The sequence below is a fragment of the Candoia aspera genome, chromosome 2 (genome assembly GCF_035149785.1).
Source record: "Candoia aspera isolate rCanAsp1 chromosome 2, rCanAsp1.hap2, whole genome shotgun sequence".
In the NCBI taxonomy this organism is placed as follows: Eukaryota; Metazoa; Chordata; class Lepidosauria; order Squamata; family Boidae; genus Candoia; species Candoia aspera.
This window is the reverse complement of record NC_086154.1, coordinates 102,928,950-102,956,523: the sequence shown is the minus strand read 5'-3', so window position 1 is coordinate 102,956,523 and position 27,574 is coordinate 102,928,950. Positions and strand designations below refer to the sequence as shown.

Below are 27,574 nucleotides of genomic sequence, written 5' to 3'. Positions count from 1 at the left end.
TCAGTAGTCAGAGGCATATTGGTGGGATTTGGACCTTAAGCTGCCCCTCTGGCTGAGCGCCTTAGGAGCGTTTGTCTTCCTTTCCCCTTTTTTCCAGCAAGGAGGGGGGAACTTGGAATCCACCAAATTCCACCCATGGGTCTGTGGGGGGAGGGAAGTAGTCTTCATTGGTGGCGCTGCCGGGACTATACTAGGCTCCAGAGGGAGGTTGCGCTGTCGTTGAGGTGGGGCGATGGTCCCCCATTTCATGGAAGGCAACGTCTAGCGTCCGAAAAGTTAAGATCCCAGCAGTCCCAATGAAAGTGATGCTCTGAAAGCTCCGATGTAAGCCCCATGCCCTATTTCCATACCCAAGAAAACTATGGTTTGCTGAGATATCCCAACTGTCTGGACTAGCCGAACACATTGGGCTTAAAGGTAGTTAACTATTTGGGTCCAGGTGCCTGGGAACACAGACGTCGAGAGCCACAGAGTTACTCTATCTCGCCTCAGCCTTAACGCCAAGGCTGACCGAGCTCTTAGAGACTCTCTCTAGCTCCCGGTCGCAGAGGACCGCAAACTCCTGGCCAAAAGCGGTTTCGCGCGACGGCCGAGGCTCAACTGGGGCCGAGGTTCAGGGTTTTGCGGCAACAGCTGCCACGGTGTGTGCGGGGGTGGGGAGGCGCCTCTATGGTAACGCAGCGCTCTGCCCTCAGTCCGCAGAGGAAGAGCGTTCACCGGCAGCTGCCGGAAAAGCCTCTTCTCGACCCTCACTCCCACCCTACCCCGCCTTTGCGCGGCCTATTTTGGCCGCTGCTCAGTTGCGCTTTCCCACGTGGCGCCATCTAGTCAAAGACGCGGCTTTGCTCGCGGCCTCAAGACTGCCACCGCCCGCTGACTCGGCTCGCCCTCCGCCGCCTTCAACAGCGCCTGGAGGAGCCAGATCAGCTAGAGCAGGATTCCCGGCTATCTGCAGCGCAGGGGGAAAAGAGCGAAGGCGCCGGCACGGCAACGCAGCCTCCGCCGGCGAAGCGTCCAGTCCCGCAGCCTCTATCCCTCACTGCTCTGTAACCTTTTCGCCTCCCCGGCTCTTTAACGGCTCATTAGCCAATAAGAATGGCTAATCGCCTCCCGCAGTCCTCCGCTCCCCGCCCTACGGGGGGAGACCCGGCTCACCATTGGCTGCTTTTGATCAACAAAAGGGGGGCTAATTATCATGCGGCGGGCTGCTCTTATAGGCTCCGAAGGGTGCCAGTCAGGCGCGCCTGTTCTCCGCCCTCCTGAGCTCCAGCCTGGCCGGCAAAGGCGCCGTGGTGCGGTCGCCACTCGTCGGCTCGGAGCTGGGCTGGGAAGGTGCGAGCGATGCTGCAGTGCTGACCCGTGCCGGCCGGGCCTCGCGCATCATGGTCCCGGGGTTACCGCCCGCGGGCTACTGCCTATGGGCCAGCTGCGCCTGATCAGCGGCCGCCTCCCCGATGCTCCCGGCCCCCCTGCCTCATCGCCGCTGCTCCCGCCGGGGCGAAGGAGGCTGTTGCTGCTTCTCCTCTTCATCATGCTCGCCTTGTGGCTTTGCATGGTCTACTCTTGCGTCACCGGATCGTGCGCTTCGGCCGCGCCGGGGCTGCTGCTGCTGGGCTCCTCTCCGTCTGCTCGGAAGGCGCACAGTCCGGATCTCAGCCAGCTGCTGCCGCCACCCCGGACGGCCAAGGGCCAGATGAGAGCGGATCTGGAGAACGACGAGGACGAAGACGACGAAGATCTGGGTGGCGGCAGCAACAACAACGGAGTGGCCCCGGATTCCCCGAGCTTCATTTCCAGTTTCCTGAATGGCTCTGGGACGAAGCGGCTGCCCCAGGCAGTGATCATCGGAGTGAAGAAGGGCGGGACTCGGGCGCTGCTTGAGTTCCTGAGGGTCCACCCGGACGTGCGGGCGGTGGGCGCCGAGCCTCACTTTTTTGATCGCAACTACGAGCGAGGACTCACCTGGTACAGGTATGCCAGACTTGGGAGGTTGGGCGTCCCATCCCGCTTTCATTTAAAGTAGCACCATCGGTGGAGCGGGTGGCGGCGGTGGTGTGAAACCTAGCTAAAGACGGGGATCGCTTGCCGTCTTCGGCCTGATCGTCTCCCCCCCCCCCCCCCCTTGCTCCGTTACCTAGAAGAAGCTGGAGCTGCCGCATGGACCGAAGTGCAGCGTGGTGGGATGCATGTCGATTAACTTTCTGTCTTAGTAGTAGCCCTAACCCAGGGCTGTTCTCTTCTTTCCCTGGAAAAGTCAGAGTTAATAAAAAGTCTTCTCGCCCCTCGCAAATTATTTCTCCTGGCTTGATCTCGAGAAAGCTTTAGTGGCCAGGGGCTACTCTTGCAAAAGGGACCTTCCCTTCGCCCGTTAATTGCTCAACTCACGCGTCTTCCTCTTAAATTAGTCCCCGAAGGCCCGTTACCCCGCGGAGTCTCTAATGGGGGCTCCTTGACCGTCGGCTCTTTTGCAATTTTCTTCCCCCAATTTAACTCCGCTTTCATATCTCAGTAAGAGAGAAAGAGAGGGAGATTCCTTAAAATGTATCTACAGATATTTATTCAGACAGAGAAGAAAATGTACGGAGGAGGTTGGCATCAGCTGGCAGGGAGAGGAGGAATCAACTGCTTTCCTCTGAGAGCAGAAGTATTCTTCTCTGCTCAGGAAAAAAAGAATGAAAAACTCAAACCGAATCGCGAAGTCGCCGTTTGGCATCCGCTTCTAAACGGAGCGCCGCAAAAAGATTTGTCCGCTTGCGGCGCAGGGCAGCATTAAGTGTCCCTTCCTGTAACGCTCGATGTGGGAACTCGCAGCTGCTCCTGTGCCCACCGGCGCTCCGCTCCCCAGAATCATGCCGTCGGGGGTGGGGGCAGAAAAGCCCTGTTCTAACTCTTTTCCACATCACAGGCCAATAAAGAGGTGGCAGATCAAAGCGGCGCCTCTCCCACTTTCTCAGCCTCTGTAGCCCAGTTCAACCGGCGAGGAGTCGTTCCCGGTGTTCCTCTCTAGCGCCTTCTGGGAGGACGCGAGCGCCAGGAGGCAAACGCCTCCGGTGCGCAGTAAACTCTGCTGGGCGGAAGGGAGCACTGCAGCTCTTGTGCGCGGCTTCGGCTTCGGCTTCCGCGCTCTTAGCTAGGAAATGCAGCGGCCCTCCGCTGTCCAGGCCTGACCGACGTTTGATGAGCCCCCAAGCGCGCTCCAAACCAACTTCGAGAACCTCGGCGTCCGCTCAAGGGTTTAGGGAGCGAGGGGAGTTTTAAAACCGGGAGCCTCTCTGGTAAAATTCAGTTATATCGGGAGTGAGGGAGTGTCCCTTATCTACCCGTGTGAATGTGACTTAAAGACAGCAGAACGAGAAATCGCTGCAGCGGCGGTGACTGGGGTCAGCTTCCCAGCCTAGAAATCTCTGGCTCCAGCTGGTCTGCTTCCTGGCCCTTTTAATCTTCGCTCCACTGGTTCCCTCTCTTGCTGGTACCTGTTGATCTGTGGCCCTTTCTCCTAGCCTTTTCACCCCTTTTCAACATCATTTCTAAACCAGAGCCAGAATTGGGGAAAGAAGAGTTAGGATCCCGATAAACAGATCTCTTTCCTAAGTTGTGTGATCCTGCTCCTTTGTGGGGAAGGAGCTCAACCATTCTAAATGGAAAATGAAGTAAGTGTGATTATATGGGATATATGCTGCAAGAGACGGAAATGGAAAGTTTGAGGCATTCTATGGCAGTTTTGCTGAAAAAGTTAAGCAAAGTTAAACTTTCGTCTCTAGTCTTCTGATGCAAATATGCTTTTGGGCAAAAGTATGTGGAGCGTAACGGATGTAAACTGCAGCACATCAGAAGCCATCGGCCTTAGATTATGAAGTATGTACAACAGGTTGCAAGAGTGTATGCCAGTTAAAAGCAACTAAATGTTGTATAGAAGTGGCTGGATTTATATGGCGGTGGTGATTTAAATAAAGTTTCATGTTTCAATTAAAAGTGCTTTAATTTTGTATTCCATGACCTGCCCTGAGATCAAATTTGAAATCCCCCTTATCAGCCACCACCCTTTGCACTTCTTTCAGTAAAAGTATGGAGAGAAAAATAATGGGAAATCTTCTACTCTGTTTCCATACTATGTGAAAAACTTTTTCACAAAGTCCGCTATCAAGAGAATTGAAGAAGGAGCAGAACTAAATCCTAAAAAAATAAAATAAAAAAATAACCAAGTCACCAAATGTTTTCGTTTTGTTTCAGAGCTGGAGTTAAATCTGAGCGATGGATTTGTGGCTTACTTGACAAAATTGCTCAGACAGTTGGGGGTCCATTTTTCGATAGATTGGGTCTGCTGCCAACTTTCCTGGCTCAGCTCTTTTGTCATACTGTACTTTGTGATTATGTGTGCTTGTGGGGATGTCCTTACAGTAGTGGAGTTTGCCTGGGTGCTCTGCCTTCCCAGATGGAAGAGACCAGGAAAGGAAGACAGTTTTTAAAAGCTCCTCCTCAGCCTGCAACTTGTCGCTAGCGAGCAGACCTGTCAGGAAGATGAGAACCATTAGATGTTACTGCAAGATGAACTAAGGAAAGTTTCCAACTATTTTAGGAGGTTGGGGGAGGGGGGAGGAAAGGGAACGTGCATTTACACTTCTTTCCAGTACACTGCCTAAGCCTCCTAACTGTGGGGGATAAAACGAAAGCTGTGCATTCCCCCTGTTCTAATAGGGCCTGCTAACCAGAAGCTCGGGGAAGTCGTATTCTTAAAGGCAGATATTTGGATATGCTCAGGTTATGTCACGAGAAAATGTGACTATGTGTGGAGCGCTCAAATTGAGGCTGGGAAATACTGCCCGGGTTCATCAGGCATATGGCTCATGACTTGCTTTCAAATAACAGGAAATTCATAGCCATGGTTAACACCCCCTTGAAGTCCAGTTTCAAAAGGTTTCTAGAAATGTGCATTGTTCATTTTTATATAACTACAATGTAGGCCATGAAATGGACTGTTAATGCAGCCTCTGCATTTCAGAGGCATAACAGTCTTACTGCCTCAGAAAGGAGTGCCTTTTCATGTACGTTTCTTCCTTGATCAAAAAAGTTTCCATGTCATACAGATATGAACTGTGTTGATTAGGGAGATCTGATGGCAGACAAATTGTTGCAAAACTTGAAAAGTTGGAGAAGGAGGTGTTATTTGACATACTGTAGTAGACAAATAAGGCAAAATGGAATTAGCTTGAAGTAGCAACTGTGTTAGGCTAGCACAGCTTAACGTTGATATTATAACGCATGAGCGTGCAGTATATCTCACTTCCTTTCCCCTGCTGTTTAACGCATGTATTTCCTGTCTACTCTGTCCAGCAGAATATTGTTGCCATATTTGTATAATGAAAACTTGATGTTCCTTTTTTCTCTGATTGCCAACTATTCTTCCTACTGCTGCCTAAGTAAGGAGCAATGTTGGTTGTTCAAAGGGAGCATTCCATACTCGGAAAGCAGTGGCACCTAAGAGGCCTTGATATGCAGTATCCAAACTTAATTGATATCAAATTATTGCTTGCTGGAAGAAAGTTGTCCTAAACAAAGTAGGGAACCTGCTGAAATGCATGGTGGGTGTTCATTTTTAATTGATTAGGAATGTAACAGTTTCCTAATCAAGTACCACTGAACACTCCTTACCTTACTCTATGCTTCTCCAAACAGTGTCAATCTGCCACTGTTTAGGGGGAAATCATCAATTCCTGGGTATGTGAGCAGATCAGTTTCTTGAGTAAGTGTATGAAAGCTTTATTTAAAAACATACAACAAACTGAGAATGAATGAAACCTAAGAATGAAATAAACAAATAATAGGAAAATACAGTGGTTCTAAACTACTCTGACAGTAAAGCCGCCTGAATAAAGACAAACTGTAAACAAGAATATTTCAATCCAGTATTTATCCACTTACCTGGCAATTTAGGGTTATAGGCAGCACAACTACCTTCCTTTAGTTGCAATGTAACTGGCATATGTAACTGACAACACTTTCCAGAAATAGTTCAGATCTCTTGAAAACTTAAATCATATCAAGTTGACTCCTGTTGGGAACTGTAGCACCAACATAGCAACTGTTAGCTGAAGTGCTTCAACTCAATCATTGGGTACACTATAATTGTTCATAGATAATTTTTATGAGCTCTTCAATTACAGTGTTAAGACATTTTTAATAAGTTAAACTTGCAGTTATATACAGGCTTCCTTTAGAGTAGCCTTTGTTGAGGTCAATAGAACTAACAGCTGATTAGATATGTGCATAATTGTGGAATCAAGCTATGATTTGGAAGTGAAAGCTTTGAAATGAAGTAGATGCAGAGTGATCCAAAAAGGATAATGTTAATTGTCAGATTAATGATTTCAGCTATAAAACACTTAATTTAAATGTTGAGATCAATTGTGTGTGTACTCTCATGCAAGGAGCAGAGCTGATGGCATTTAAAGAGCAATCGATAGCTTAATTTACTGGTGTCAGTAATGCTTTCATAAAGTTTCCTTTCCCTTCAACAATCAAATAATTGAAATAAACTTACAATGAAAATCCCACGCATGTCTAAATAAAAAAATCTACCAATATTGTGCTGGATTTCTGAATGTGGAGGTTTGCAGCTTTAAAATGCCATGTTAAGAACCTGGATCATTTGGTTGCACAGCGGTCAATGCTGTTTTTTTCTGCACTGCCAATTCAACTTCAGAGTTGGCTATATTACATGCAATAGCAAGTTAATCATGGTAGAACCACATAGATTGCCTTGAAGTAAGTCATTAGTAATATGCTATTGATTTGTATGGTGATTCTTACTGTTGATTTTTACTAGAGTAATAAGCAAACACTTTCATGTCTTAATGTATTATGTTTAGCATTATGGCATGATTGTACAAATGTTATATTAAAACATGTAATTATTGTCTCAGATGTTTATCTGGGGAAGGGAAGCTGCAGTGGTTTTCCTGCTTTCCATGAAACTTCAGTTCAGAACTTTATCAAATGCATGGTTCTGGACAGATCTTCAACCAAAGCCAACTTTTGGTTCTGTGATAATAATCGTTATTTTGATGTGACCATCTTGGATTCAGTTAGAGTTTTGCTGTGAGGAATTTTGCCTGAAACAAGCAGATGTTGAGAATGGCCATCTATGTGTTTCTAATTTTAATTTATATTACTGCTTTTTCTGTCTTTATTCAGCTTTTGAATTCTGAAACTATCCTGCAGAAAATACTGCTTCTGGCAAAAATTTAAACCAGATAGGGTGTGTCTAAAGTTGAATGATTTAGGATTGCTAACAATGTTAACTGTTTCTAGATGTAACCTCTAAGGAAAAAAAACCCTCTGATTACATTACCTGTAAAATTGCCTGTGTTTTCTAATTATCTTGATACTTTATTTGCTGCTACAAAGACATTAAAAAAGCAGTTTAGGAAAAAGACATACATGCCCTATTTAAGCATGAATAGTTTTTGAATGATCTGGTGATCTAAATTTCAGTAACACTTAATCTTTGCTGAAAAAATGCTGAAAATAGTTAAATAATTCTGCATAAATGGGAGCCTTCTGTTTTATGAAGTAAAAGGCAGACAATGTTAAAACATCTCAAGAGTTCTGCATTAAATTAGCTGCTTGAACTAGACTGTAAAATGGCTGATCAATCCTTCTGGGTGAGAAATAGGGAAAAAAATTCTAATTGCAGATGGGATCCCTAGCTCCAATAAGTGGAATAAGTCAATATTTAAGATCACTGTTTGCTTTAGGGCTGGCATAGCCTGCACTTGTTCAACCACCCTTGTTCAGCTTAAGTGATTCACTAAAATAAAATGCTTCTTTCTAATTAATGTATCTAATCTATTAGTCTAAGGCTAATTCAGCAAATATGCAAGCAGTTTCTCCTCCTGGAAAGAAAAATACTTTTGTGAAACTAGTAATTATACGATTGCATGGTTGAGACTCCAAGGAAGAGCTATTAAAAGATCACAGGGGGAAAAAAGGAATACTACTGAAATAAGTACAGCTCTGCAGTTTATATCGCCGAATATGGGCAGCACACAAGACTTCTGCACAATGTGGTTTTGAAGCAACTTGCCTGAAACTCTTGCAGGCCAATCCTAAATTTTTAAGGGCAATTGTATGACTTGGAAGTAAGTCCCATTGAGCACAAATTGACTTGTATGCAATCGCACTGTTAGTAGGTTTAGGATTGCAGCCACGTGGCACAAAACGTTGGCATATTTACTCAGGGATAGGTCCCGCGATGGACGTATGCCAGAATCAGCATAGATAGGAAAATCTAGCCACCTAATTCAGCAGTCTTGTCGTGCTGCAGGGCTTTAATTAAAACCAGCTCATGCCCACTGCAGTCAGTAGACCTGTGCAAGTTAAGTTTTAAAATTTATGTATAGTCATTTTGAATATTTGGCACTGAAAGGCATTCTGGCTGTTTAGGAACTTTAAAACCTGCATGCCAAAGTTAGCAGCAGTATTATAACTCTGTCTAGCTGCATCTATATCAGAAGGCTAAAGTAAAGTCTGGCCCTTGAATAACTGTATTGAAAGGGTAACTGTATTAGAACTTGATGCATTCTTGTTTGATTAGATAGATCTTTTATTTGTAAAAGTCCCTAAATCACATAGTTAACTGGTAAATTGATGCACCTTTTTTATTTTGTAAGAGTAGTTTAAAAAAATCCAACAAAATTTCAAGGTAAATGGGACAGAAAAAAAAAAAATCATTATTAAAATCTCCCTAGGTTGTACATATATCTCAACCTTTTGGAATGATGATTTTTTTTTTACTCAAATTTGGTAAGTGAACAGAATAAACCAAAGGTTAGAAGCAAGTGCATAAAAACCTACATTACTGCAAAAGGATGTCTTTTATCTGATTGAACTTAGGTCTGCAAATATGAGAACCAATGCAGTTCTCCTTGCAACAATGTCAGTTTGTATTATCCAGCTCCAAAATGGTCGAGTGATCACTAAAGATCTATGGAAATACATTTCTAACTTAACCTTTTTTTTCAGTGACTTTAAATGGAAATATTTTCCATGGTACTTTTCCTCCCTTAGTGTCTATCTTAAAAAAAAGAAAACTGTGTAAAAGCCCTAAATGGGTGAAAATACACTTTCATATAGTGTAGCCTAAACGAGACAGCAATTGCTTAAAACTTTCAGAAGTGCTTTCTTAATGTGCAACAACTTTCACTGTTACATTACTCTGTTATCAGGGCATTGCTAAGTTTGTGGCTGGAAGCACCATTTTTTTAAACAGCCTTTTTTTAATGGCAATAGATGTCAGCCCTTCAAGGTAGCCCAGAGCAGGCAACACAGTAAGAGTCAGACCATACTTTATTGAGATAGGCTATAAAACAGAATCCTGCAGGTCTGTTTGCGTCTTCACGTCCCTTCCTCTTATTACCCAGGGAGTTGTGGGGGGCGCACTAGTCTGAGTCTTTCTGTAGCACTCCCCCACCTCTCTGAACTTAACACGTGCTTCTTCTCCAACTGTTGTTTCCCTTACAGCCTTCTACAGTCCATGGTCATTTTCCTAGCTCTCTACACCAACAAGCATGGGGACATCAATGGGGGAGGGGGGCAAGGGCAGGATTTTTACCCCTTCTGTTATTTGGGTTTTTAAAATAAAAGAGGTGCATTGAGCCTAATCAAGATTTTGTGGAGGTCTAATGTGATCTCCGAGGAGCCCTGGGGTTTACTAGGAAGTAAACCTAAGCAGGCAACCTGGGAATTGGCTGCCATTGGTGAAGGTGATAAGGATGGCTGCAGTGCTGAAACGTGTGCAGGCTACTTAGGGGCACATAGTTAAACCCGTCTGCTCAGTGTTTTGCAATGGAATAGCTAATACGGAATTTCATATGGTTTTATCCAACACTTTGTAATATACCCTTCGTGCTGAACTTGTATGGGTGGAATGTTTCTTGCAGTCACCAAATGGAGCTGTGTGTAGTCTGTCCTCAAGCCTCCCTTGATCACAAGGCCCTGTTTTCCAAAAGGAGTAACTGGTGGTAGCAGCCTTCCATGGGAGGCTGAGGTTGAAGCCTTCACAAGCATGGAACCAATGTCTTTTTGGGAATGTCAAAACGAAAAATAAATACAGTGTGGATTCTGGAATGCTCAGTCAAATGTTAGCTGCCCTTTTGAAGGAGCTGAAATTGATCCTGTTTGCCTTCAGACTGTATAAATTGCCTAAATGGCTATTTAACCCGGAGAGAATAGAAGCTGTTCCTTGTTCCCCGTCTCAGATAGCTTGCTAAAACTCTGGCTCTACTAAACAGTTTCTTCCCTTTTAGACCAAGGATTGTAGAGATGAGCTTTCTTTGGAGATGGGGAAATCTATCCCCCTTTTCTTCTGCTTCTGAATGCAAAAACATGTGCATTTTCATCTTCTTTCCTCCCACGCCCTAAAAAAGTTTGCATGGAGCTTCCTGTTTTCACTGTTCTGTTTCTCTGGGAATTCTGAGCATAAGTAACCTTGCATATGGTCATTATTATCCTCATTGTTTGTTCCTTGATTTAGGCAGGCTGGTTGGGATAGTTCTGAAGCATCTCTGCGCTACCATATAGGAAGGTGACCAAATGAGTAAGATACAGCTGCTCTGAAGGCTGACAGGTGTTCTTCACACAATAGATTCTTGAACTCTGTGGGCTACTCTGAAATTGGTGTTCATCATTATTGAAGTTTATATGTATCTGAAGTTAATGTTCAGTTCAGGGACCTAAAACTGTTTGATTACATTGTTCTTGGAGGAAATAACATTCTCAGAGCAAATTATGAGAGACTTTCTATATTGTTGTTCCCTTTTAGACGGGGTGATATCTAAGAAAGCTGGTCCTAATTGGTGCATGTGCAAGTTTTCAGTAATATAAATTAGAATAGGCTGCATCTCATTTAGTCTGTAACAGTGTTTCTCAACCTTGGCAACTTTAAGATGTGTGGACTTCAGCTTCCAGAATTCCCCAGCAAGCCATGAGGAATTCTGGGAGTTGAAGTCCACACATCTTAAAAGTTGCCAAGGTTGAGAAACACTGGTCTATGATCATCGAGCATGCCTGCTTATTATGAGATCTATAGTCCATGAGGTCTGAAAGGCACCAGATTGCCTACTCCAATACTAAAATAAGCATTAATCCTGTATTAACTCAACACACTTTGCCCAATGCAGTGTCTAGAAATAAACCAAACAGTAAGATTCTAGAACTGATTTCATGCTACTTCAACTTCAGGGTTCCCCACTTCTATTTCAGACTGTATCTGCAGCATCTTGAATAGTTGAAACTCCTTGGAGACAAGAGCCCAATAGGAGTCAAGATGGAGTCTCTGTTTCCTACTTTAATCTGCAATACAAGGCATATTATGCCTTCCAGCAGATCCCAAAGCAAGGGAGATTGTTGCAGCATGTCAGTTACAAAGGACATGATCCCAAAGAAAGAATGAGCTCTTATGATCCATCAGCAAGGCCCTCATGCTTTTGTGGGATTTCTATTTAAACAATTCATTGTTTAAATAGATGACAAGGATGATTACTATTGCTGATAACTCAGTGCACTGCCTTTTCATGCATGCCTCCTGATATGGTGCTAATTATTGTATTCTTCCCAGCACTTCGCTGATGGGAACTGTTTTGTCTTCCCTGATCAGGTTTCACAGTCTCACCTGCCCAGATGAAATCCCTCATCAACCAAAAATCAAGTGTGTAGTAGACTGGGCATGTTTGACTGGTGAATCCAGAATGTTGTGGTTCTAAGTTGTGGTGGGACTTCATGCTAAGTAATAAAATGGCACAGTTTTGATAGGATGGAAGGCAGGCAGGCAGGAAGGAAAGCGATCATGAGATTTTCTGCAGGTATCTTTGTCTTGTAAGGAGCTGCATCTCTTCACCTTCCTGTATAATGCTGAACTCAAGAGTTCCTTGGCACAATCTTTTTAGTTGCCTAATTCTTAAAAGGGTAGACAGATCTCTTTACTTGACTTACTCGGACATGAACGATGTTAAGTTGCCTTTTTTACCCTATAGGGACAAGTTCAGTTTCTGTACTGATAAAATGTTATATGTTGTATATTGTTTCTGATATACCTATACCAATAACTATATGTATACATACACAAACAATTAATCTATACTTCTGTGTGGATCCTGAAGTTTCCTATACCTTGCATCCATAGTTCTAACTTTATAAAACTCCTCAATGTATTCTGCAATTTAACAAACCATCAACCATCAACCATTACCATTGAGCAACTCATAATGTTGGATGTGTTTTGTTTTAATAGATTATAGCACAGTATAAGAATCTTTTCTGCAAGAGGTGATTGTTAACAAGTCCTAACAAGACTCAATACTTGATAGATCAGACTAATGGTGCTCACTCCAAGTGTGAGTTGCTAGTTGAACTGAAAATATTGGCTGCATCTGAAAATGCATACAGTACACCATATTAACCCAGGAACTACATATGATGTTTGCTTTATCAAGCAGCTTCTTGGATGTGCCAAAAGACAGAAGCTTCAACCCCTGAGCTGAGTAGGGCATAGAGCTGCTAAGCCACCATCAGCTCCTTAGTGCTGAAAGATGACAGACATTCTTCCTCCCAAGTCTTTGCCCTTCTGTCAAGAGGAGTGGTGATCAATGAGTTAAGAAGATAATAAATAGGCCAGAGCTCTCTGGGTAGTTAACCATATGGCCTCAAAGCATAACAAATACCAGGTCTCCTTTATTCTTATAGTCTAATTACAGGATTGGAAAGCAACCAAGGCTATCCACTGCTACCTGTTGTCTCTGTGTGGTGTCCAAAGTGATTGAAGAGCTCTGGTGGCATTGTATGCAAGATTTCCATGCTCAACGCCCACTTGTGTAGTATTTGAGAAAGAATCAATACTGTCCTCTGTTTCTAGCATCCCTCATGTTTTATTTGGCTTTGGGGCATGTTCATGTAACTTATATATGAATAGATTTCTAAAAAGTGTAAAATTATTTATCATCCACAGAAATATTTGCTGCATTGTGGAGCTATCTAAAACTGTTGGCCTCTGTTTGACATAATCAATTCTCAGGCTTTTTGGTAAAGACTAAAGATGCAGTCTAAAAACAGATTGGCAGGGCCATGGTTTGGAAGGCTTACTTTAGCTATATTAGTTACTAACTTTCCACTTAACTACTAGTGGGCGCAATGTGTCTGGTGCAATGTATGAGTGAAGTAAGTTGTGGCAGCTCCAGTTTGATTTAGGGTCCAAAGATTTTTTTCATTGTTTTTATTGAATTATGATTAACAAACAAACATAAATAATGTTATCAAGTAAGTAAACTAACGTAAATCCAAGATGCACAGACAAAAAAAATGGAGAAAATACAAACAAAACTGAACCCTGCAGTACTAAAAAGTTGGTAAAGAGATAGTTACTGTACATGGACAAATTTACCATATATGTAAAGTATTACCATATTACAGTATGCTGCTATTAAGGTCAACCATAAAAGCCATCCAAATTTGATAGAATTGTGGTTCCCGCCTCTGATGTCTCATTATTTTAACTTTGTGATTTTTTCTAATGTGGCAATTGAAGAAACCTTGTTACAACAGAATTGTGTTAGCTAGTGTATATAAACAGATAGTAAATGAAAGGAGAGTGTTAGATGATTTTGAGACAGATAAAATCTCCTCTCAAATTATTTTTGCTAAGCAAAGATACTATGAACATGATAATAAAAATCCTATAATACTGGCAAATAAATTGAAAAAAGCTAAGGAAAAAATGTATTAGTGCAATTAAAAACACCAATGGACAAATAGTCACTAAAACCAAATATATAAGTAAAGAATTCAAACTTTTTTTCAACAATTATATTCCTCAAATAATCCATCACTAAAAAAAAAATTAATATTTAAATAGAGTAACATTCCCAGAATTAGTTCCAGAGGATATACAGCACAATTTATAGAATCTCCTTTCTCTTTTTCAGAAATCTCTGAAGTCTTTAACACTATTCAAAATGGAAAATCTCCTGGTTCTGATGGAGTATCAGGGGAATTTTACAAATAATTTTAATACCTGAATTTCTACTTTTATGCAATACTTTGCACCAGGAGGACCCCTTACCAGAATCTTAGAAACAGTCTAAGAGAATTCTGATTCTTAAATTGGGTAAAAATTCTCAGGAATTGGCATCTTACAGACCCATCTCACTTCTTAATACAAACTATATACTAAATTATTAGCTAACCATTTAAAAGTGATTATAAGTAAAATTATTCATCTAGATCAATCTAGTTTTATTCCAAATCAAAATATATTTACCCCATCAGGAAATTATTAAATATTATACAAATTAGTAAAATTAATAAACTTTCACTCGCCATATGTTTTTTAGGTATAGTTAAAACCTTTGATTTTATGAAACTACAGTTCTTAAAATAAATATTAAACAGATTTAAATTTGTGTCTGGCTTTTGTATGATGATTGAGTGTACTTATGGACCAACTATATTCCAGATAAGGTTTGATTCAGATTCTATTATGGTTGATTCAGTTATGATTCAGATTCTATTATGGTTTTAAGAGATACCAAGCAGGGTTGCCCCTTATCACCTTTATTATTCAATTTAGCTATAGAAGCGCTGGCAACAGCACTTCGATCTAACATTCAGATTTATGGGATAAAATTGATTAATAAGACATATCTTTTATATCTATTTGCAGATGATATGGTTCTGTCTCTCATATGCTTCCCATTCAGCCAACTATATTAAGAAGGAGTTAGAGGAATTTGCAGAGGTGTCAGGACTATCAGTTAATTTTCACAAATGACATTTGATTTTTTTTCACACACCACCAAAAATTCAAAAAGAAATAAAAAGAGATTTAGGGATGCCAATAGTATATAAATCTTTAAAATATTTAGGCATCACTATTACTAATATTAATATTTTTTTATTCATAATTAAATACGAACATGGAAGAAATTAAACAGAGAAATGAAAAGCTTCAAAACATTTCAACATTTTAGGGCGAATTGCAGTGGTAGAAATGAAAATCCTTGCAAGGCTCAATTTTCTATTTCAGTGCCTTCCAGGCTTGAAGTAGGACTGGAAAAACACTCCTGTCTGGCATCTTGGAAGAACACGCCAACCACTGATCAGTAATAATATTTTATGTGTTTGTTCATTCATTGCATTTAAATCCCATCCGAGAATGAGAGTTCAAGATGGTTTACACAAAGATTGTGTGTGTGAAAGGTCCCCTGTGCAGGCACCGAGTCATGTCTGACCCTTTGGGGGGATGCCGCTTTCGTGATGATGTCTTCTTGGCAGACTCTATCAGGGTGGTTTTCCATTGCCTTCCCCAGTTGTCACCTTCCCCAGCAAGCTGGGTGCTCATTTCACCGACCTCGGAAGGATGGAAGGCTGAGTCGACCTGAGACGGCTACCCGAGAATCCAGCTTCCACTGGGATCGAACCCAGGTTGCGGAGTTTTGGTTGCAATACTGCCAGCTACCACTCTGCGCCACACGAGGTTTACCCACAATTACCCCCTAGAAACAATTCTGTTCAGGTGGCTTGGACTAAGAGGAAGTGGCTGCCCCAGTGTTGCTCATGGAATTCCTAGATGCAAGTCTAAAATCTTAACTGCTTACTACACCTGTGTTTAAAGCTACTTGCTGCCTACTGCCATAGAGTGCTCACATTTATGATAAATAAACCCAGCTAAAAAAAATGGAATATTAGAGAAATGCCAACTAATTTTTTGAATGAGCTGATGATTTCCCTCAATACAAATTGACTTCCTTTGTATTGGCACCATTAAGTCAGGGCATTAGTGATTTTTATTTATTTATTTATTTATTTGGTGCCTTCAAGTCAGTGTTGACTCCTGGCGACTGCCTAGACAAGTCCCTGCAGTTTTCTTGGCAAGATTTCAGAAGTGGTTTGTCGTTGCCTCCTCCATCCCAGGACTGAGAGAAAGTGACTAGACCAAGGTCACCCAGGTGGCTTTGTGCCTAAGACAGGACTAGAACTCACAGTCTCCCGGTATCTAGCCTGCTGTCATGAGTCCTGATGGCGAGCAGGAGGGGGCCTCTATCCAGGGGGGAAAATGCATGCGTAGTACTGAGGAGTTAAGCAGCCATTCAAAGAGACACAGATCAGACCCGCCTTAACCTTTGGGGTTTATCTGTCTGGGTTTTTCCCATGCTTCTTCAGTTTGTTAGGATTTTCGGTCTTATGTAGCAGTAATAAACACTAGAGACCTACTTCTCGTCTAAGCGTTATTCCTGACTGTTAGGAGATCTGCTGCCTTAACCACTACACCAAACTGGCTTTCCATTAGCAATTACAATGGATCAAAAATTCCCACTGTTGTAGCAAGTGCTTTGCACAGTGGCACAGAAGTTGTGTGTGCCTGGGACATGCACACAAAAGAAAGGGCACCTACAAGCAGTAGCCAGATAGCAGCAGTATCTGAATGACCCTGGTTAATCTCAGAAGCTAAGCAGGGCTGAGCTAGTTAGTATTTTGATGAGAGATGACCAGGAAATCCCAGGGCTGTAGGTTAGACTGAGATATTGAAAAATTAACCCAGAAGAAGGCAGTGAGACTCTATGTGTTTATTTTTGTCATGACTATGTGGGTATAGCCATAAAGATACTGGAAGTCAAGTTTGACTCAAAAGAAATTAGCTACACCTTTTATTCTTTTTTTTAAAAAAGTGAAGATAAAAAAACTTGGACGGTGTTACACATATTCACATTCTTATTTATTTATTTATTTATTTATTTAGATCTGGCCCCTGCTGATTCCAATTGCTGGAGGGCCACTCTAGACTGTTAATTTGAAGCTTTCATGACTTAAGGAATGAAAATAAGATTTCTCTGAGCATTTCACTGCCCAGAGTTCAAGGACCTCCCTTTAGAAAAGAACTAAAGAACAAAAAACTATAGAAAGGAGTAAGAAGATGGGAAAAGTGAGCTAATAAAAATGTATGATCTTCCATTTAAAGATCATCCTGCTCATTCAGCCCCTCCTTCATTTTATACTTCCAACATAATGAGGTTGACAGCCAACCCTTTCTAAATCTTCCTTGAGGTAGATAGTAAGCATGAGGAAAAAAAATCTTGTGATGAATTGAACTCAAGACCATAAAAAAACCATACTTGATGTTCTTTCAGACTCCCAGTCACTGGAACTCTTAATTCCAACTCTTTAAGGTACAGGTAAAGGTTTCCCTTGACGTAAAGTCCAGTCGTGTCCGACTCTAGGGGGCGGTGCTCATCTCCGTTTCTAAGCCTTAGAGATGGCGTTGTCCGTAGACACTTCCGGGTCATGTAGCCAGCATGACGACACGGAACGCCGTTACCTTCCCGCCGAAGCGGTACCTATTAATCTACTCACATTTGCATGTTTTAGAACTGCTAGGTGTGCAGGAGCTGGGACTAGCCACGGGAGCTCACCCCACCGCGCGGCTTCGAACTGCCGACCTTCCGATCGGCAGCTCAGCGGTTTAACCCGCAGCGCCACCGCGTCCGTTGTAGGCTAGTCTGGAGAGTTGAAAAAATGTCCTGGAAGAAGGCAATGGTACACTAGACTATTTTCATAACCTTGCCAAGAAAACTGTATGGATCAAGCTGAAGTAAAGTAATTCTGCTGCTGTCATTATGGGAGTTGGCACTTCAGTATTTGGCCCTAAGCCTCAATACGTCTTGAGCAACTTTTTCTGGAGAGGTTAATCTTTTGTTTGGTATGGTCCAGTAATCAGGATCCAATTTTTCCTTGGGAAAGGGGAACATTTCTTAGATTATCCAGCAAAAGAATAAAGCCAATTTCAATAGAAGGGAAAGCGATGTACAGAGCTGTGGTTAGTTGGAATGTAGTGTCTATAATCTGAATATATACATATATTAGCAGTTGGATTGAGTTGTATTTTGCAAAAGGCCAAAGCATGTTTATTTCTTACTGCAATACTGACACAATATTATTCACCAAGCCAGCTGTTATGCCCTGGTGGCCTCCAGCTGTGTTTGCACTACATCTTCTAGAATTTCCAGCTAGTCATTGCCCACTGTAGGTTGGGAATTCAGGGAGATGTGATCACAGCACTGTATATCTAAAGGGCAACAAGCTGGGGAAGGGCGTGGACTAGTTTTTCCAATGCCAGATGGCAAGCTAGGATTTCACTCCAGGTCTTGTTAACTGGTAGAAATATCTCTTGTCTTTCCGCAAAAGTCTTGATAACAGTGGCTAAGTTGTCTGAATTTGCAGGATTGATGGGATAGAGGCCTCTGCCAATAATGTTCTTGTAGCAGCATGCATTTTTGAAAGTGAGTCCTCCTTCTGCAGCAGTTAAGACCATCACAGGCTAGGGATGTGGTAAATATCTACTCAGTGCTACGTCATCCTTGAAAAATCTGTTTCCCTTCATGTATCCCTCCCAGTAATGCAAATGTGCGGAGAGTAAAAGAAAAGAAATACGGGTGTGTGCGTATGTGAGGAGGAACCCTCATCTCTTTTTCTGCAGAAAGGAAAGATGCATCTTTGCACGATTGCCTCTCATGGCCCTTTGGGCAGCTGCTTATTGGTTTGGGTCAGGGTCGAGTTGTCCCTTTGCCTGCCTCAAATGTCTCTCAGATTATTCTAAGATTAAAGGAAGTTGTTAGACCTGATTTTAGAAGTCTGTGTTCCCTCAGTTCTATTGCCTCATCTGGTCCAGAAGGTTGGGTTATGAGATGCTTGGTGCTGTATTCCCATCCTTCCATTATGATGCCTTAAAACTATTACTCTGGTGAGGATGTGTTGGAGGCAGCATAATCAGAGATTGAATATTAAGGAGCTGGTAGTACAAAACATCTGAAGACACCTGGTTACTTTTAAAATAGGAGGTTAAATGCAAACACGACAATGAAACTGTCTATTCCCTCCATAAAGAAGCAACAGTAGCAGTGAGAGACTCTCCTGTTGGGGAAGTAAAGTTTGAGGTGAGCAGGTGTTTTTCCACAGCTAAACTGTGAAGTGTTTAGCTTATCTAGTGAAACTGTAGGCTAGTTATTGTTAGATTTGCTGCCATGCTCACTTCTATTTTCTGGTTCCAAGCATACTTTCATTTTTCTCCTAGGAAGATCCCATAAAATGGTGCGTTTGGGGTGGAGACCAAATGGATCTTTAAGTTTTAAACATTAAGAAGGGTGATATTTCAGCATGAAATAGAGGACAAGGTCTTTGAGTGCTAAATTTAGGCTGTGAAGGCATCTGTGGGGAAATTGAAGCAAGTAGGGCATTGGGCTGAAGGTTTAAATCCTGTAATATGGAGCTTGAGAACCTGGACTGGCATTTGTAGGAACAATTTTAGAAACCTTTTAAACTTGGCACATTTGCCATATGAAACAAGCCAGGTTATGAATACCTTCATATTCCTACATTGTGTTATTAAGGTAGGGATGCCCACTTGCACGTATGCAAAGCTGCATTTTGCCGTGACTTAACGATGGGCAGCAGTAACTTTGAACCGGGCCTGGGAGGAGGTCGGTTTGGACCAAACAGGGAAGCTTCAATTTCAAGGTTTGGTGACAATCAGCTGTTCCGACTGGGAGTGGAAGTTGTAGTTTGCTAAGAGTGGGTTTCTTGTTCAGAGGATTTGGGAAGTTTCATATATCTTTGTAATGGAAGAAGTTTCTCTGACTGCCTTTACTTGGTTAGTAAATAGCGGGGGCTGTCATCCAAACCTTTTAGTTAATGGAACTTACGTAATAGATGAGCTGAGGTGCTTTGATTTCCTTGGAAGAGCTAGGTAATCAGTTGCAGAAGCTCAATTCTGTGAAGTCCCGTGTGGGTCTAATGCTTATCGGGATGAATCAGTAAAGGCTACAGATTGATATTTTTATTCCTTAAAGTAGGGATTAGCAGCCTGATGCCTTTCAGTATTTGAACTACATCTCCCATGCTGGCTGCAGTTGGCAGAATGGTAGTCCAAGGCATCTGGAGAATACCATATTGGCTGCTCCTGCCCTAGAGTGCATCCCTGAAATATCTAAAGATCCCGGCTGGTGGCAGATGTTTTAGCTTTGTTGGAATGGATATGAATTGCTGTTCAGCAATCTCAGACCGGCCTGGGGATCATCCAAAACATCTGAATAAATGAAGAGCACTCATTCCAGAGGGCTACTTATAATAACATGTTGCTGTGCAGGAGTTCCTGTGAACTTGGATGATTAAGATTACAGAGGCATTGACTTGATTTAAATTCTCTTCCTATCACTGCAGAGAGAAATTGCTACCCTGTAAGTGGCAGCTTCCGGTAAGCCAGGAGGAAGCAATGAATGTGCCCTGATGAACAGCCAGTTTTCTTCATAACAGTGGAGAGAGGGGAGCCGCTCTTAATTACAACCTTGTTCTGTCCCTGTCAAATTACTGAGCTGGAAATGCAGAGTCTTTCATTAAAACTTATCTGTGTAACTAGAAATTATATATACCTACAGCAGAGAGCACCTTCATGCCTCAGTCGCTCTCTTTGTCAAAGACACCTTGATGCTATCTGAATAGTTAAGCTAGAAGTATCTGAATCCCATTTCTCTTCAACAGCCTTCCCCAGCCCGGTGCCTACCAGATGTGCTGGATTCCAATTCCCAACCTGCCTGGGGACTGAAGTCTTCCACATGTGGAAGGTACCAGTTCACGGAAAAGCTGTTTTAGATATTGGAACCTTTCTGTCTATCCAAGTTTTGTTGCCTATCCTGCTTTGCCTTCCCGAGATTACTGACTTTCTATGTTCTCTCTCTCTCTCTCTCTCTTCCCCCCATTAAGGTTAATATTCTTTGTGAATAGATCTAATCCACTTTTATAGTGTTCTGAATAATTCCTGTTTAACTATGCCCTGGGTGAATAGTATCTGCTTTTGTGGCCTGTCTTGAAACTTCCACGATTCAGTTTTGTTAGATGATGCTGAGTTCATGTATTCAAAGAAAAATGAGCAAAACCTTGATACTGTTTTGCTACCCACAGCAGTCCTGTGAACAAATCTACGAGATTCACTCCATCCTCTTTATTGTACTGGCACTCCACTAATATACTCTTCCCTGTTCTTCTTAAAGAGCTTTGGTCCAGGAAGTTCTTCTGATCCTCACCATTCCCCTGTTTTCATGATGTCAACTGCATTTTTCTCAAACCAAGCATTATTTTTTTTTGCTTTGGAAGCTTCCAGCCTTCACATGGATACATGGTGCCCTTCTCCAAGGGTGGATGGCTTCATTTTATGTATTGGTATAAATAGATTTATGCTACTTTATTGCAAGGCACCCTGAACTAGTCTGCCTTACCGTGTACCCATGTTTTAGAATTAAGCTTTCACCCTACCCCATCTGTCTTTGAATTATGAAAATTGTTCACAGTTCTAGCCTGAGGATAGTTTGTCTTGAAGCTAATGCTCCCCAGTTCCAGTTAACTCTTCCTCCTGGGATCAGTCTGCCTCCTGTCAGGTGTTAAATTCCACCCAATGCTTTCATTTTCTTCCTACTGGCAAGCATCTCTTTTGTGAAGCCTGGCTTGTCTCAAAGCATTTCTGCATGCTGAACAAGTTCAGATCCCTCCTCTCTTATGCCATTATCTCATCCATCCATTGAGGCTTGGCCTCAGCTTTGCCTGGCTAGCTAGCCTGAAATGGGCAACTCCAGCAGAAGCTCCATAAACAAAAATATTTAACAGTTTCCAGGACTGCAAACTGTATTTGTGTGAGCATTTTTGTAAACCTCTCTGTGGTGCAAGCAGGATGAATTGTGTGATATAAATGTATGAAATTAACACAGTTTATCTCATAAAGAGCAGGACTCTCTTAAGGTATCATGTCCCTCTTGGACAGAGTAGCACCTTCCTTCCCTCAAGCCCTTCTCTCTGACAGTGGGGTGCTCACTCTGGGAACTGAGCATCACTATTGTGCCTGTAGTTCTCCAATCTTTCTGCATTGCCCAGCATGTCTTAGCTCATCTTCCCTGGCTTCCAGAAGATGAAGTGTTGCTTATAGCCAGGATGTTGCCCAAATATCCACCCCAGATTTTTACCCAGCAGACAGATACACATATGATACTTATTCAGTACACAGGACAAACCTGATTCTCTCCCCTCCTCGAAAGTTTAATTTATTTGCTGTTTGCTTGGAAAAGCAACATGAAAATCAGAAGAGAAAGTCTGCTGGTCTTACACATCTCTCTGATTTCAAAGGTTGTATAGCAAATTGTATCCACCTGTCAGCTTAATGGTTTACTTCTTGCATCTTGCAGCTGAGATGCTTTATCAGCTTAAAATCCTGCCATGCTTGGAGAGTTGTTTTTCCAGGCGACCTGTTGATATAGAAGTAATGGTAGCCATTGCACCTATCACATCACTATTGTTGCTGCGTTGATTATATTTTGGGGCCATTCACAGGTCACTGTGACATGGATGAAGAGCTGAAGGTTGATCTGTGGGTGGACTGGACAGCAGTAGATCAACAAAGATATCTAACTTCTAGCTGTTGAATAAGGGGGAATTGATTGCCCTTCCCTTCAACTACATTGCTGAAGAGAAGTAGGGTTGGGGTGACTAGGACTGGATTTCTATTTGGAAGGACCGTGAGCCCTTTTGTTTTGGAACAAAAACCAATTTCTGGCTCAGGCTGTATGTAAACTGAGTTCAGTTAGTGAGTCACAAGATTCTTGTAAGAAAGAAGGAGGCCCTATCAGCAGTTCATCTTGCCCCAGTATTTGAACTGTATCCCCCTTCCACAGTGTGAGTAACCCTGATAATTAGGCTCCTTAACCTTCAGACAGGGAGGCAGCTGAACCTCTGTGATTATGTTAAAAGGAAAAAAAAAAGACTATAGCTTCATGCCATGGCTTATTAGCACTTACTGTATAGATAGACCTATAGAGATTGTACTTCCTCAGAAAATTAGCTATGTTCACAAGTCTAGAGCTGCAATGGCTTCCATTCTAAACATGCCTTGTAACTGATGTTCCCTGTTCACGACCAGGCTAATTCACTTTCAGATACAGTGTCTGTCTGTCTCTATGACTAATCACCCATCCAATAATAGGAGATTGGAGAAGGCAATCCCATTTGTATTAAAATGCATTTAAGGCTCAGTGTGCAGAGAAGATCAACAGTATATTAATTTGCTAGACCTCTTATTCCAGCATGAGACAAATTATTGTGCAGTTTGCATTGTTGAGGTCACCTTCTGGTTATAAAGTAGTTTTAAAGAGTGACCTTTTCAACTTCTGACATATTGTTCTACCCCCTTATGGAACAGGATGTGATTAAAAATTTCGTCTCTCATCTTGTCCTTACTCTGACCTGTCCGGTGGGGTAGTAAATATAAGTCCTTCTTAGAAAGTCTTAAAAACCTGTAATAATTCAGGCTGCAGCCATAAACATACTTAAGAATAACATGTATTGAATGTAATGGGACTGATCTTCCAAGAAAATATGCACAGAATTATGCTGAAAGCACCTCAGAGCTAGTGCATTCTATCAGAACCAGAATCCTAATTTCTGTAACATTCCCCTCCAGGGTCTTATCACTCCAAGTGCTACAGTCCTGAGGAACCTATGGTTTGACATGTCAAGAAGAGGGGAATTTCAACCTAAAAGGGGGGGAATGGGTGAAAAAGAAGGAGAAGCACCTCACATGCTTAATCTGTATAGGTTATCTTGTTTAAAGATAGGGCAGAAGGGAAAGCTGATGGAGCAAATCAAGGACATTGTGTCAGAGTTTATAACTCAACTTGCTGCTTGGAGGCATTTGCATAGTTCATCATTCCTACCACTCACTTTGCTCTTCTCACTTGGCAGTTCTTGCTCCTGAGAGCACCCCAGCAGCACATTCTTTCTTGGTATTAATGGGGTGATGGCTTTTCAGTGACTGTTCTATATCTCATCCTACCTTCTACAGGAGAGTACTGAGTGGAGTCCCCAAATAATGTTATTTAAACCATGACTTGTTGAATAATGCTAAACCACAAATGGTAGTTTGCAGGTGACAGTGAATGGATTGACCCAAGATACAAAGTCAGAGCCATACAAAATCATGTTATGGATCAGCAGGAGGTATAAGATAATAATTGGTGCTCCCAGGACCAGTTGTACTTTGGTTGAAGTGGCTTGCAAGGATGTAAACCCCAAAGCTGTTTTCTTTATCACATTTGTGAGTTACTGAATGCACAACTTCAAACTGAACTCCAGTGTTGCTGATTTCTGAAGTTTCCTTTTGCTTCTTCAGCATTTTTGAGCATTCGGTATGCTAACTTGAATGATCTCATTGGAACGGTTGCCTTACTGGGTGGTGTTAAGTCAACCATTATTATCCCTGTATGATGAATAGAAGGACTGAGGCTGAGAGGGTATGATTTATTTAAGGCTACCAAATGAATTAAAGCAGAGGTCAAGTTTGAACTATGGCTTTTTCAATTTCAGTTAATAGTTCAACCTTTCAACAGCTACATCACACTTGCTTATATGTGATATTATTTATGGTGACAAAGCTGGTCCAGGACATTTGGTCTGTACAATGACAGGAGAAATGTGGGACACTGCAGGTATGTGAAAAGTCTCTCTTCAGAAGTTTCTGTAAATAAACAATGGTAGGAGTGATCTGTGTTGAGTATTGCCTATATGTAAAACCTCCTTGTCTTTTTAGCTCAATCATTTTAGCTCCCAAGCTGGCTGAAAAGCATCTCTTATCTAAATCTTTTCATATCTGCCCATTAGAAAGACCACTGATAAGAAGGAGGTATTGATTCTGTGCCATTGATGAATAGGACAAAATGTGTATTTGGAGTAACTGCAGCTAAGAGGAAAAGACCAGGTCAGATGGTGTTAATGTTTAAAAAAATCATTCAGGGAATTGAGAACTTGTTCACACAAGCTGAGAAATAAGAATATCAGGTCTATACTTGAAATGGTCTGGATATAGCCTTTAAGAAAGTCTTGTTTTGTTTGGTAGAAAAGGCAAAGAAGTCTAGCTCCTCTATCAGGAAGTCCCTTTTTTCATAAGTGACCCTGTTTGACCTTCCTTGGTGTCCTCAAGGTAGGGAGAATTAGTGGAAAGATGTTAAGCTGCTGTTGTTGTGCAGATATTTTGTCCAGTAATCAAAGCACTTGTTGGCTAAATAAAATGACTTTGTCCCCATTGAAAGCTGCTTTCCATTTATGTGCTTTTCACCAGCATAGTGTCAGTGTGCCCCTGCCCCTACAGCCATACAGTCAGGCCAAGGGTAAGAAATTGTAAAGCTGCTACTGTTCAGCTGATCCAGTTCAGGGCTTTGAACGTTGTGCATTTGCCTCTCTGCAGCTGTGTGTCTTTTGTGCAGTTTCAAAGTTCCCTCCCTCTTCAGACTGAAGTTGGATTAGTTCTTACTAAGGAAGGACAGAAGCAGACTGAATGGGGTGATGGTGATGAGAGGAGGTGATGAGGTGGGCTGGTATTTAGAGGCCCCAGCCTGAATGACAGAACAAGATAAAACAAAATGGCTCTAGGGAAGAGGAATCTCCTGCTGCAGTAAGAGGAAAGCAAGTGTTTCCCACAAAATCACCCAAATCAGATCTTTATTTTTGTGTCTCATATCTGCCTGCCTGTTCCTGATCAGTTTGCTTCACCTAAACTGCAATTCAGGGAGTTCTCTCTCTGCTACAGACAAAGTAATCAAATTTTAGAAATGCTGCCCATGCTTTGGGGCTAAAAATGGAAACCACATCATCTCCAGAGAGATGGCAGGCTTCGAGACACTCACTGGAGTGGACTGAAAATAACTTCTTTGGTGGCTTGGTATCTGGTTTCTGAGTATTCTGAAGACTGAAATGATTCTGTACAGTACTGTAACATTTTTTACAAAAAATACTTGTCTGTATTTGGAAAGCAGACTGGTGACAAAGCAAACATCACCTGCTCAGAGGTGTTTCAATATGTGGACAACAATGATGGCATTCCAGTCCCACACATCTGGGGAGCATCAGGTTGGAAAAGTCTGGACTTTCGGTATTTTTTCAGAAGATGACTGCTTTTACTTCAGAGAATCAGTGTTTCAGATAAAATATCCACCAAGTACTTTGTGTTTCGGGAGGCTGATATAAGTAAAATGTGTTCTTAAGGTAGTGGTATAATAATAAACTATTATGTGAAAGGGGAAGCAGATCCTTGCTGGTAATCTCTGTAGCTGTTGAGATTCTAGAACCTTTTGCAATTAATACTGACTTGGCTTCACAGGGGAAGTGGGCAGGCATCCATTCAGACTTTTCCAAGCCAGTCTTTCCCCCTGCTCTTCCCATATCCCCTGACCCTAACTTTAAAGTTTTGTGGCCAGGGATAATTGCCTGAGAATACCCTGAACTCAACAGGAGAATGGGGAACCTCAGTTCTTTCCTAAATCTGCCCTGAGTCCAAATGCAGATCCACAGGGTTCCCTTCCAGTTCAACCCATGTTGCTGTTAGTTTTTTCTTTCTTTTTTCTTTCCTTTTCCCCTCATAGGACTTATTCTATGACAGAAAACAGATTGAACTGACCACTCTGATGGGGCACCCATAGTCTCCCAAATCCTGTCTTACCACATGCTCAGGAGAGTAGGTGACCCTGAGGCTTGGAAAGGAAAGGACAACTGGGAATCCACCATCAAGTGGTGCCTTGAAACTACCCCACATTAAACTGTGTGAGGATGAGCCCAATGCATGGCCTTGTTGCTCAGGAGCAATGAAGGTAGGCTGTGGAGGCAGCACAATTTATGCCAATGTACTTTCCTCTCAACTCAAGGGCAGGAGGGAAATGCATTAAGGTGACTGTGAGGAAGAGTCCTTGAAAAAAAATCTTGAGATGCTGCTGAGATATTATAGCTCTTTTCAAGAAGGTTTTATCCTTAATCACTAAATCACAATGATGCATTGACATTTCCCTATATTTAAATATTTTAAAATTTAAAATATTAAAATTTTAATAAACGTACATATGATACACATGACTGGTTTCCCAAATTCGTAATATATGATTTTTAATATACATTTTAAGACTACCACTCTTTTGTCTTCTAGCAAACTCTTCTACTAGCTAGCCATATTAAATCCTATAGGAGTTGGCGTCTATTTGCTTCCTTCTGTCCAGGAGAGGTCCGTGTTTTTGCAGTTTTGAATTTTCTTCCGTTCTTCTTCGAATGCTTGTTAAGCCAGCTTTTGCTGAGCTGTATGAGTGCGAAGTTCAAAACAAATGCAGTTTAACCAATTTAGCTACATGGAAGCAAGACCTAATTAATCATGATGTCCAAATGTCTCCTGCTTTTGGAACTGCCTCAAATTTTACATTCCTTCTTGGCCACTTGAAAAGCTTCTGTGTTACTCTTAACTTCTTTGAAGCAGCCCTTATTGAATTTAAATGTATTCACTCACCCGTGATTGCTGCCAAAAAGCCCTTGTCTGTGCTTGCTGTGTGTGTGTGTGTGTGTGTGTGTGTGTTGGGGGAGATCTAATGTTTAAACTTCTCCAGCCCTCTTGCTTTAGTGCACTACTCCAGTCTCATCTGGATCATCTAATTGGGAGAACTGAAGTGTTCTGAACCCTTTTCTC

General features: G+C 42.0%; 1 protein-coding gene across 1 annotated transcript in view; it reads left to right on the top strand.

The window, feature by feature from the left end:
- The first annotated feature begins 1,277 nt into the window (after window positions 1-1,277).
- Window positions 1,278-27,574, top strand: part of LOC134489759 (heparan sulfate glucosamine 3-O-sulfotransferase 3B1-like) — a 38,554-nt gene continuing 12,257 nt past the window's right edge. The window contains exon 1 of the mRNA XM_063292625.1: window positions 1,278-1,971. Coding sequence (XP_063148695.1) covers window positions 1,418-1,971 — 554 coding nt within the window. The 5' untranslated portion in view covers window positions 1,278-1,417. The remainder of the gene's footprint in view (window positions 1,972-27,574) is intronic.